This window comes from Ceratotherium simum, chromosome 38 (assembly GCF_057802395.1).
Source record: "Ceratotherium simum simum isolate JZ-2026a chromosome 38, ASM5780239v1, whole genome shotgun sequence".
Lineage (NCBI taxonomy): Eukaryota > Metazoa > Chordata > Mammalia > Perissodactyla > Rhinocerotidae > Ceratotherium > Ceratotherium simum.
The window spans coordinates 1,568,099-1,581,070 of NC_141937.1; the positions used below are offsets into that span (position 1 = coordinate 1,568,099).

General features: G+C 43.3%; 1 protein-coding gene across 1 annotated transcript in view; it reads right to left on the minus strand.

Moving 5' to 3' along the window:
- Nucleotides 1-4,019: 4,019 nt before the first annotated feature.
- Nucleotides 4,020-12,972, minus strand: part of SMOC2 (SPARC related modular calcium binding 2) — a 181,429-nt gene continuing 172,476 nt past the window's right edge. The window contains exons 12-13 of the mRNA XM_087424947.1: nucleotides 6,468-6,505; nucleotides 4,020-4,203 (exon numbers count right to left, since the gene is read on the minus strand). Of these exons, the coding sequence (XP_087281073.1) occupies nucleotides 4,186-4,203; nucleotides 6,468-6,505 (56 nt within the window). The 3' untranslated portion in view covers nucleotides 4,020-4,185. The remainder of the gene's footprint in view (nucleotides 4,204-6,467; nucleotides 6,506-12,972) is intronic.

The following is a 12,972-nucleotide window of genomic DNA, read 5'->3' on the forward strand; positions in this document are numbered from 1 at the left end:
CTTTGGGGGGTTTCCTTCTGTAGGTAAAGACCTGCCGTTTTCAGGCTGATATGTATTGTTCAGGGTTTGGGATTTGCGTTTCCCTGTCGTCTACACACTTGTAAGAGGAAGATTCAGAAGCACTTGATACGAAACAGTCCTGACACACACATTTGAGTTCATAATGCCATCAACCGAATGCCTGTTTTCTACTAAGCAGGTCACACTGTTGATAAATGGTGAAGCTCTCAGTTCCCCTTGATTTTTACCACGTGGTTCGTGCTTTCTCTACATCCGATGCTGAACACAGACCCGCATCTCCCTTCCTACCCACTCAGCCATGCCACTAAACACAGAGCTTTGGGAGCAGGAGGTTCAGTACACACTTGAGTGCTAGACTGCTGCTCGGGTGGCGAGTCTTCCTTACCGTAAGTAGCGTTCTTATCCACACCCTGCCACGGCCTCATGGTGGGTACATGCCTCTCCCTGCCTTGTGACTTGCTCTGAACCATGTGATGGGCTCTAGCCAGGAGACGTGAGCAGACAGATCACAAGCTGAGGCTTATCACCCTGTTCTTCAGCCACAGCTACACAGAGAACATGCCCCTAAGGGCCCACTAGTCCCAGGAGGATGAGAGACTGGAGAGACCTGTGCCCAGCATGAGGCAGAGACGCTAGTCAAGCCGAGCCCAGGTGAGACTGGCCAACCTTGCCAACACAGAGAACAGGAACAAGAATAAACCAGGGTTGTTTTAGACATGAAGTTTTTGGGTGGCTTGTTCACAGCATTACAGTACAAAATGGCTAACAACTTTTTAGAATGAAGAAACACTAAAAATGACTAAATATCTAATTAGTCAAAAATGCCTTTCAAATTTTGGTCTATAGTAGTATTACGTGAGTAGGGAGAAAATCATCATCACTATCATCACCATCACCATCATCATCATCACCATCATCACCACCATCATCATCATCATCATCATCACCAGCACCACCCTCATCACGACTATCAGCATCATCAAGATCATCATCAGCATCACCATCATCATCATCATCATTTCCATCACCACCATGATCACCATCATCACCACCATCATCACCACCATCATCATCATCATCACCACCACCACCACCACCACCATCCTCATCACCACTATCAGCATCATCACTATCATCATCACCATCACCATCGTCATCATCATTTCCATCACCACCATGATCACCATCACCACCATCATCATCACCACCACCAGCACCATCCTCATCACCACTATCAGCATCATCACCATCATCATCATTATCATCACACCATCACCATCATCACCACCACCATCATCACCATCATCATCATCATCATCATCATCATCATTCCCGTCACCATTACCACCATCATCACAGGCCCCTGAGTTTAGTGCTGCAAACATTCTTACTTTCTTTCTGGAGTAGCTTTGTTGTTTGCATGATTTCTTTGTCCACTTGGCAGTTTATGATTACATCAGTCATTTCTGCACATTGATTCCAAAAAAACTGACACTTTTCACCTTAATAACTTAACAAAATTCTAGGTGTGACATTCATGGGCCTGATTTATGAGTTGGTCAGTATACTTTTAAAAAATGTCCAACTTGGAGATTTTTGACAAGGATGAAGGATGATTTTTGACAAGGATTTAAATATGAGGAGAGAAGGGGAGAGTTTGGGGAGGGAGGCATCTATCACTAAAAACAGCTGCACCAGGTAAGTAAGGGAAACAAATTTCTGTTTTAGATTTGAAATCTTAATACTCTGAATAAGAAACATCTGCTCCAGCCCGAGTGCATTGGCTCACTGCCTCCCCAACTCCGTCTTGCCCCTCCTGCTCTCCTGCCCCTTATTCAAGCTCTTTTAGCCTCCTCAGACCCTTGTCCTCTCCTACCTGCTTCAGAACCCAGCCCAAGCCCCATCCCCTGGGGGAGTGTTTCCTGACAGCTGCCTTTCTCCTAACTCCATTTTCAGTATCATCTTTACTGCCTGATTGACATGCTAGATCAAGTTTTACAAAGATCACTCCTTTCTGAGTAAAGAAAAAATTGTGCAGAAGGGGATTTACCAGAAGGGAGTAGAGGATCCTGGAGGAAGCCTGACCAGTTAAGAAGCTACTGCAATGGTCAAAGTGAAACATAATGAGGGCATAACCAAGGACAGGACACTGGGTCTGGAGACTGGGGCAGAGAAAAAGAGAAGTGGCATGCTTACGGTTCCTAGTTGTGTACCTCAGCGAACAGCATTAGCTTTAATCAAAATAAGAACCTTTTTTGTTTCCTCTGTAGTCTGCCATAGCATCTGGCACCCTGAGAAGTATTCACAGTTAGTACTTAGTGAGTGAGCGACTGTTTCACGTAATAAGGGCAAACACTAGACCATTTGTGCCAGGCCCTAAGCACTTGGCATATAATAACTCGTACCATCTTCACCCCGGAGCTGCACACCACCATCACCCCTGTTGTCCAGAGCAGGAATCGGAAGCACAAAAAGGTGAAGTAACTTGTCCAAAGTCACAAGCCTAAAGGGGCAGAGCCAGGACTCAAGTTCATTCCCACCCAGAATGCTGTTGCCTTGGCCTCCCTGATGGTAGGTACCCTTAAAATTAAGCAATTGTAAAACTCTGTATTTAGCTGGAAAGAAAGGACTAAGTACAGTTTTGATAGCATATTTTATTTTAATCTAAGAAAAATGATTAAATTCAAAGTTCAGAAATATAAAAGATTATCCAATAAATTTAGGATCATAACTATTTCTTAAACAATGATAACACATACTTGAGCTGGCTTCCTGGCCCCAAAGTTTTGGTTTTTACTTTTGCACATTTAAATAAGCAAGAAGCCTCATAAAATATCTTCATGCATATTCACAGAGATCACTTTACATGACATGTGTTGGGGATTTGGGGCCATGAAGATTTCTTTTTCCAACCAAAAGTCAGAGCCAAGATAGCATCACAAGTCGCCACACACAGCTCTTGGACCGTCCTCCAGATGGCTCCACAGAGCCACTGGGCTCTCACCAGTGTGTGGGTCTGGCTCTGAGAGTGTCAGCTGGTTGCACACATAGGCCAGTTCTGTGGCTCACAGCATGGGCATTCAGTTCCTGACCTTCTCCCACGAGTACCACTCAAATGAATTTCCCATTGGCAAGTCCCATGCCCCAGAGGCATTCAGAAAAGAAGAAAAACACAGACCTACAGGCACTCTCCCTGGCTGCCAACACCAACACACGGGCCACAGCTTATCCTGGCTGTTCCTTCTTTAGGGAGACTGTCCTTAATTTGTTCAGGTGATAATTTTACCTTCCAGTGGGCCCCAGGGGGACCACGGCAGGATGGGTAATGGCCAGGTGTAAGAGAAAAAACAGGGTAGACAAGCATGTTTAGCTGGCTTGGCCACACCATGATTAAATCTACTTTTCTGAACAATGGGCCCCTTTACGCTGCCTCAGGACAGCAGGTACGATTCTCGAGCATTTTCCTACATGATTAATCTGAGCTCAAGGAAAAGCGCAAACAGAAGCTTGAAACAGAAAAGCAGGCACATCAAAGATAGTCTGAAAAACAGTCTTTTCTACCAGGGCACTAGCTGTAAAGATGGCTTTAGTGGTTGGGTAACTCAATGCATGAGCGAGATCTCTGGAAAGCAAAACTAACACAAAATCCCAAGAAACAAACAAATCCATGCACTTGTTAATTGCGTGATGAGGACAGCAGTAGATTGCTAACGTCTACGGAATCGTAAAGCTTCCGACAAGGAAGCAGCAACGCTGCAAGTACAGTAGATTTCAAAGGAAGCAAACTGGGCATGACTAGAGGTGACTGCACAGTTAGGAAGAAAGGCAGAGGACTGGAACCAAAGTGCCCCAGGTTAAGGTTTCTATGTTAACATGTGTAGGATGAAGAAACGAAGCTTAAATCCATTCAAGACAAATCTCCACCAAGGACAGATTTCGAAGGTCAAAAGAGGACACATACATTGTATGTGATTAATTTTCTGAAGCCAGCCCTTCCATTTTCACAGATTAAAGCAGTCTGTTTAAATATCTCATTTCTACAAAGTGAATTTACATTTAAAGTACAAAGTGCAAATACTATGTGTTTTTGGTTTTGTTTTTTAATTGCTTTTTGGGGAGGGAGTCTCCCACATGTCTAGGAACTGCCTCGGATGTGGGAGCCACTTATCCTTGCTTCCGTGGCTGAAAAAAAAGACAAAGAGAGACATTTTGAGAAGTTTGCATCTCGCACGCCTGAAGAATAAGGCTCGCTTTCTAGGAATGAAATAAGCCTATCTGGCAACAACAAGAAGAAAAGCAATATTTTAAAATAGACGTGAAAAGAATCAGTGGTAGGGTGATCATTTGTGTAAGGATTAATAAAAAACAATGAAAACATTTTTAATTTCTTAACTTCTAATGCGTTTCTCCCTTTAAATGATTGGAAATATCAGGAAAACTGATATTCGTTGAGAAAACTAGCATTCACTTCAAATATTGTGAGTAGACTAAATACATTAAATGTTCTGCAGAATCTCCTATCACCTTGGATTTATTATACAAAAATAGTTTTCGTGATCTAATTTATGCTTCAAAATTGATATAGGCATACTTTTTTTTTAATTTTTCTTTTCATCCTTTCCATTGACTATGTTACTTCTTTAAGAAGAAATGAAACTTGAAAAGTTTGTTTACCAAAACACTGGAATTTTGCACCCTGGCTGCCAATTAAAAATAATTTAGAATGAAAAGTAAAAGCAATATATCTTCTAGATTTATTTTTCCAAGTGCATCAATCCTGACCAATATAAGTTGCTCCATGTCTCTGTTTCATTATTTAAAATAATCAAACTTTAACATTTAGGAGGTTTCTGGGATGGTTTTTATCCCCTTGATGAATATATGAGTAGGTGGTGAGAAGAGAGAATGTATCTCTTGCATTGAGCTAATCAGAAGTTTTGCTTTAATTAGTTATGGATTAAAATAAGCCATCAGTGTATTTCACCAGTTACTAAAGCTAGTCAGAACTGTTGGAGTAGAAGATGGGACTAACATTTTAACCTATATCAACACCAGCTTGATAGTACGGCTCTGATCTCTTCTGAATCATGATGGAAACTGGAGAAGAGACCGAGAAAGCTCACTTTTTGATTAAATATTAGCTTCATGCAACCTCCCATCTTCCCTTCATTTAATATTTCTTGTCTGTGGTTATTCACATAATGAAAGATTTTGGTGGTTGGTACTATTTTATTCTTCACAGAAATATTTATGGTCTTCAATTATTACATCACGTGCAAGCCACAGCTGGCATACGCATTAGGACTTCGTCCAGGCTCTTAGTTTGCAGTGATAGCCACTGAAATCCTGGCATGGACATCAGTTTATACACTCAGATATCATAAAAACAGCTGGACAAACTGCTCTAGTCCCTTTTTCCAGGAAAAAGCTGCAGAGCGAGGCTCGTTTTTTGAACTGAGTTTATTTAAGATTGACTGCAACACACGTGCACCAACCATCATCCTCGTCTAATGAAAACAACCCTCTGGACGTCTTTGGGGCTCAGCAAGGGTAATTGCTTTCAGACCAGCCCTGTTCTCAAGTGTAAGTGATTTGCGGTGGGATTTAAGAAGTTAAAACCATAAACATTTGCTAAACAAAGAAGACCATATCACACATCTTTCCTAATGAAATGGTTTTAAATTACACCCAAGGTGTGCGTTTGAGGTCTCCACTTAAAACCCACAACAAATACAGGGGTTGGCCTTAGGAAATGTCGACCTGATGAAGACAAAATAAAGAACAAATTGACGAGTGGTTGTAAGAAAGGAGGATTTTTGCCCTGGCTTTGAGGGAGGGAGAGATCAATCCACTCATGTTTATCTTCTGGAAGATATTCTAGCCTTTGGATAGGTTGTGGCCTGGAATGCTGGGGAGAGACACCACAATGGTCTCCTCTAACTCACACGTGGAGACACTGACTCCGAAACACAGAAATGCGTTTATAAACACCCAGCAGGAATCTGGAAATTCCTTTCAGAGCCAGCAATTTGTCTGTTAGGATCCTTAGATGAAAAGAGAGCATTCACCTGAACACCCAGAGGGGTCTCCTGTCCCTGCAATCTCCTTAACAAAACGTAAGAAAAAATTACAAACCCTGGAGAATTGTTTAAAAACAACCATTTCCACAAAGCAAGGGGACTCAGAATTTTTTCTAAAAATAATACAATAGTACAAAAAAAAAATTGAAGCAAAGTCTTTTAGTTGATGATTCAACAAACTGATGATTTCTGATAGAATCTTGCAAGGCTCTTTCCAGCCTCACAGGGGTGCATACACGACACATACTCTTCCGGATTGCTTCTTTTCTTGGAAGGTACTTTGCTTGACTAATCTACAGAACCCTAAATTTCTATTGCCTATGATTAAACAGCAAATTATGAAGACTAAACTACAAACATACTCACCTGTCTATTCGAAGTGCTTTCAGGGTTACCTCTAGGGGCTAGCAGGGGGAAAAAAAAAAAGATGTTATTAAAAACCAAATACTCTTCATTTAGTGAAAGGTTCAATATAATTTTTCAGGAAGGGACCAATACCACTTTAGAAAAGTGTCATCAACTGGGAAACTTGTTTACACGAGAAAACATATATCAGGCATAGATTATGAGTAGTGGATTGTAAAAGTCACAATGTAAATATTTCCTAACAACACAAATGCTCTAGTCTAACTTTAGAAAACTGATTCATTTTACGAAAATTCCAAAGGGATGTCCACTAACCGTGAAGACCTTTCTTCTCCATGTTTCTCAAACTCTCCCCGGGGGAGAGTGGATTCATGCCGCTGGGCGTCTTCAACTGAGGCCCACGGCAGTGCGCCAACACCAGTTCTTTGAAATATTTATATTTAAATCATGAGAAATTAATGTTTGCCTCCAAAATAATTTTTCCCAAATACTCAAGAAAAGTTGAAGCTCAAGAGAGATGTGAGATCTGCTATTTGTTCTGTGGCCTCAGCACGTGGCGTGTGGTGGCGGAGAGGGTGGGAGGCTGGGGCGTTGCCACCCGCATCTCGGCTTCCTTTCTCCCAGGTGGCGCTTCCTGCCACCTCTCCACGGAGACCGCCTCCGAACAGGGTCCCAACTGGCCTGCTCTTTCCTGCATCCAGTGGAGATTCCTCTGCGCCTGTCAGGAGCCACTCTTCCCTCTCTCACTGGCTTCTAGGACAACCTTCCACACTCCTGACTTTCCTCTTGCCTTCCAGCGGCCTCCCCTGGGTCTTCTCAGCTAGCTCCTCCTTTCCTTCCTGCCCACTGAAGATCGCCATCCCCAGCGAACTCCGGATGTCCTTCCTATCCATACTCACTCACTGGTGGTCCCAGCTAGCCTCACGGTTTTAAATAATATCTATTTCCTGATGACCCCCAGGGTATATATCTCCAGAATCTCCAGTTTGGACCTCTCTCCTCAATCCAGATTCTGAGATCCAATTGCATTGGTTTTTAGTAGGCAAATCAGAGGACACAGAGCCAAACTGGACTCCTTATCTTCCCTTCAAAGCCACTTCCCCTCCAGTCTTCCACTCCCAGCATACGGCAACCCCACTCTTGAGCTGCCCAGGGCAGAGGATGGGAGTCACCCATCACTCCTTGCTACTCCTACATCCCCCATCTGATCTCACAGCAATCTGTTGGCTTCACCTTAAAATCTGTCCAGAGTCCAAACACATTCCACCACCCACTGCTCCAGCCGGCCCACGCCATCACCCTCTCGCATGGACCCTACGGTAACCCTTCACCACGCTCCCTGCTTCAGCACCTCCCATCTGTGATCTGTACCAGCTCAGCAACCACAGGTGCTTTTCAGACAGGAGTCAGAATTCATCATTCCTGCTCAAGCCTTCCACGGCGTCTTGCTCGGAGCAGTCTCCTTGGCAACATCAGGGCTGCGTGCACTCCACACTTCCCTCACCTCTCCCGTCCTGCTTGCTCCTCCTGTCCATCCTGATGTCTCACCACTCCTGGCCTCACTGGGCACCCTGCTCACTGCCCCGCTCTCCCCTCGGCAGGCCGCTCCCCACTCGACACCTGCTCAGCTCCCTTCTACACCTCCTGCAAGCCTCGACTTCCTCACCTCAAGGAGATGCCTCTCCTGGCCCATCCCTCCATCTAAGATCCCAGCCCTCCTCTCCCTACACTTCCTTAGGACGCATCACCCATTAGCCTATGGATTTTTCTTATTTATCTTATTTCTTGCTTCCATATCAAATGTAAGCTCTAAAAGGACGTGAGCTTTTCTGTTTTATTTACTGTCATTTTGCCAATGTTTAGAGCAAGGAGCACTCAATAATATCTTTTTAAGGACTCTGTAGATGGAGGGCAGCATTCTTCATCCCAAATGCCTCAATTATTGGTTGATTTCTATCTACTTGATAACACAAATTCTGAGTAAACAGTCAAAATATTCTGTTTTCAAGCTCTATCTTCTCTTGCTCTATTAAAGCAAACAGAAACACATCATGAAAAGTTGAAACGAATGTGTTCAGTAAATTGCAAAAACGTTAAATAAACAGTAGCTAAATTGGCTATTTTTTCAATTGTAGGCATTAACGATCCAAGTATCAGGATAACTGCTGCGACTCTCCACTCTGCTTCCTGAAATGACTACTTGCAAGCAGAAGTGGGCCTTGGGGCTATTGCTTTGAATTTAAAGAATATCAGAGCGATGCTTCGAATTTATTCTAAACCAATTTAGCCATTCAACTATTGCCAGGTTCTTTTTTTTGGTTCTTTTACGGTAAATATTGGTCTCCCTGGTAATTAGAGGTAGTTATAGATTAAAGGCAAGTTCCAGTAAGAAAAAAATTAATATTCTTAAGTCTAAGAAAAGAAAAACCTTGCTATGTAGATGCAGAGTATGAATTTCATTAATGCCACCTGGTGGAATATTCCATTCAAGATACAGTAGGGAAAACAGTATTTAAAATACAAAAGAACAGGAAAATTATCAAGTGTTAATTTTAATGGAGCAGAATGTACATTATGAAAATAAATATGAAGCAACACCACATCAATAAAAATACTTTTCAATGAGACTATGAGAGAGAGAAAAGGACTGTATTTCATAACCACCTAACAGCGTTAGTTCAGGAACAGTGAAGAGAGTTTACATCATCGCTATCAAATGATATTGATTGCTTCCAGGTGACTGGCAAACAACATTTTGACTGTAAGGCAATATGTCTGAAAGAAATATAGCTAGCATGGCAATTTGGTTGAAAAAGGTAATTTGGTCAAAAATAAATGTTTCCTAATTGCTGAGTTTCCGTGTAATGGTCATTTTGGAGAATCATGAGGGCATGATATAATCTCTTGTGAATTTTTTTATGAATTCTTTGGAAATATTTCCTTTCTTGGCTTTATCATTTCTCAATCATTTTCAGATAATTATTTCTTTGCTGCATTTTTTGGAATAGTGAAAATTTAGAGCAAACAAACTTTCCAAAAATATGTATTAGTTGCAATCATTTAAATGCAAAATCTGAGTAATTGCTTAAAATAAATGTGATTAGTTTAGAAAGTATGTATGTTATGATCTCATTTTGTAGTGAAAAATCGTAGTATGTATATGTGAACATGTGTATATATGCATAGAAATATTTTTGGAAAGATATGGATCTAGGTCTGATTATGTCTAAGAAGAAAGGGTCATATGTTATGTTCTTTATTTGATTTCTCATATTTTTTAGAATAAAAAAATACATTGGTGAAAAGTGAGCAAAACTAAAGGAAATGAAAAAAAAAACAGTAATGGTTTGGATATTTAGACTGTTCCAACAAACCCCTCCTGAATATTAAGGTTTTTCTGACTTTTCACTATTTCAAACTACGCAGGGTAGGAAAAACTAAGTGATAATAAAATTGAAAAAAAAAATAGTAGGAAAAAGTTTAGAAAAATTCCTCAAGGAAAATGAAAGTGTTGCAAAATCAACTAGTTATGTATCCAAATCCCTGATGCTCACTGTTGACCAAACTGCTTCTTTTATCAAATTTTAGCTTTTTTTCGTGGGAGGCAAAATCATATGTTATCTTCTTGGTTATAAATAAAAATGAGACACCTCAGGGTCTGTCGCTGAGATAACCCCGTCGTTGAGTTGTCTCAGGGAGATGGCCAAAACACCTCCAGGGTAACAGTCTGAGGAATTCAACTGGTCCAAGAAGGTGCCTGTATTATCCTGTCTGAGTCCAGTCAATGGGACAATTCTCTTAAAAGTAGGTACATTAATCATGTTTTTATTTTCTGTGTCTGATGCATTACATTTGGGGCTTTGTTGACCCTAGAGAGATGGCCCCTCCCAGGTTTAGCCAAATCCTAGAGAGAGTAAAAACTCACTCAGGAATGTGTTTTTCAAATACAAACCAACCAATCCAGAGCCCACCCCCCAACCACCTCCTCTATGGGGCTCTCACACTCCAGGCCACTGTCCACCTGTCCTAATCACCCCAGGACCAGGTACCGGACACTAGGGGCAGCCCCTCCAGCCCAGAGCCTGCTGAAATTATTCAAACTAGCCAGTCCTAATCCTGATTACCCTGCCTAGCTGGTTCCTCCCCCAGAAACCACAACAGAGGCTCTTGCTCACGTTTCCTCTGCTCCTTCTGCCTCGTGACCAACCCTGGTGCTTCCCCATGTGGCCCTGAGTAGGGTGCTGAGCCCCCTCCTCTTGAGAACGGTGAGTAATGAACTACCTTCTCAACACAGTTGTCTCCTGATCTGTTGGGCTTACTATACCTCACATTTCTATTAATATACTATATTTTAAAACAATAGGACGCATCATCAACTAAGGCACTTGAATCAACTCAGAGGGTCGATGCTAATGCTTACAGGGAGGTGGAATTTGAGATAATTTCTGGTTAACAACAAGGGTGGCCAGGAATGTGACCCCAGAGTTGCCAGCTTCATTTCAGCTCCTGGAGCTTCCAGGTGGTGGAGGAACTTGAAATACATGGTGGTCCCTCCCCAGAGCAGAACAAGAACCACCAGCATTTCCAGGAGGACCAACTTGCTGTCTTGTTTCTTGCACAAACGGCAACATCGGCTGAGCTACTGATGGGATCCTTGAGAAGTGGCTCTTTCTTATGGCTATCCAGGCTCATCACGCAGTTACAGCTCAGGCCGCTGCCTCTGACCCAGCAGTGCTGAAACTTGGATGTTGAGATGCCCAAGAGGACTGAGGCAGCACTGTCTTCAGTGCTTGCCACAATGTCTGGAGTGTGTCTCTTCCACCTTGTTGGCTGCTGAACTTGTACTAAGATATCACACCTGCAGACACCTTCCTTGAACTCCTCAGAGTTCAGTCCCTCTCCTCAGTACACAGACAGCAGTCTGCACAAACCACCATTCCATTCTCATATTGCCTGACAATACTTTCCTTTCTTCCCAACAAATTGTGAAACCTCAGAGACTCAGCTCCTATCTCCATCCCTTAATTCACAGTAGGTATTCAACATTTTTTTTTTTTTTGGTGAGGAAGATTGGCCCTGAAGTAACGTCTGTTGCCAATCCTCCTCATCTGCTTGAGGAAGGTTCTCCCTGAGCTAACATCTGTGCTAATCTTCCTCTATTTTGTATGTGGGTCATCGCCACAGCATGGCTTGATGAGTGGTGTAGGTCCACGCCCGGGATCCGAACCTGTGAACCCCAGGCCACCGAAGCAGAGTGCACTGAACTTAACCGCTACACCACCAGGTCGGCCCCATTACTCAACATTTTTGTTGAATGAATGAATGAATGAATGATTAATACTATCTTAAGAGCAAAGCAACTCCAGAACAGAACTGAGTACTCCATCACCCACAAAATCAGAAGTCCTGTAACTGACTATGAAGCAGTGTTTTTACATCTTTCTTTTGCTGACCTGTGTGTTGTGCTGAAGCTCAGAACATTTTCACAAGCCAGTGAGAGAGCACAATTCCTAATGCCGTCAGTGCCCTACAGGGCTTCGTGCGGACGACATTGCACTAAAATGCACCAAGTCCTGAGGTTAAAACAAACTCCATGATTAATGCTTCTGGAAATGATGGTCCACACCACGACTGCACCATGGAGAAGGACCGGAGAGCGTGGGCTTCTCTGTAGGAAACCAGAGTGCTGGGTCAGGAGGCAGTGTCTTCAGGAGGATAATCTCTGGACTGCGGTAGACTCCACCTTGACACTATCTGACGGGATCCCAGCTCCATCTCACAAGTCCACACACCCATCGCAGCTCTGGGGCCAACTGCCCTGTTTGAAAACCCGCCAAGTGCTGGACCTCATCCGCCCTCCTCCCCTACAAAGCATCTACATTTACTTTGCTGGAATTTAAGAAATTTGCAGACAGGAATGTGCCGCTAGTGAGGGACGTCTCACCGTATAACCCTCAAGCACGAGGCTGGGGCCCCGCAGGGTTTCAGGTGCTTCTCAGGACCCCAGACAACTGCCAAGAGGAGGGGTCCTTGCAAACAGACCAGCCTGCACCGTCCAGAAATGGGTGACAATTAAAAGATTAAAAAGAACAGATGCTACACTCTGCTGCGCCTGCACTTAATTTTCTCATTATAACCACAAGAACTGCGTTTTTTAGAAACTCAGAGAATGGTTTCCATAACGGAGGAAGGGCCACCCACAGCCCCTGGGCAGCTGGTGCAGGGGGGTGACACCATGGCAGTCAAGCAACAGCTGAAACAAATCATGGGGTGGATGTTCATCTCCCTCCTCATGGAACCATCAGAGCCACAGGGTGGGGGAGCCATAGTCCTCTCTCCTTCCAGCTTCTGGGGGCTGGTGGCCACCTGCTCTCCACTCGCTCCATGCTGATCCTTGGGGGCCAGAGAGCTGCCCCGAATACCTAAAGTTGCACTGGGTCACTAGTCTCCTGGGACCCTAGAGGAACGAATGTCAAAGAAAAGTGAGGGACAAGATGAGGACAGC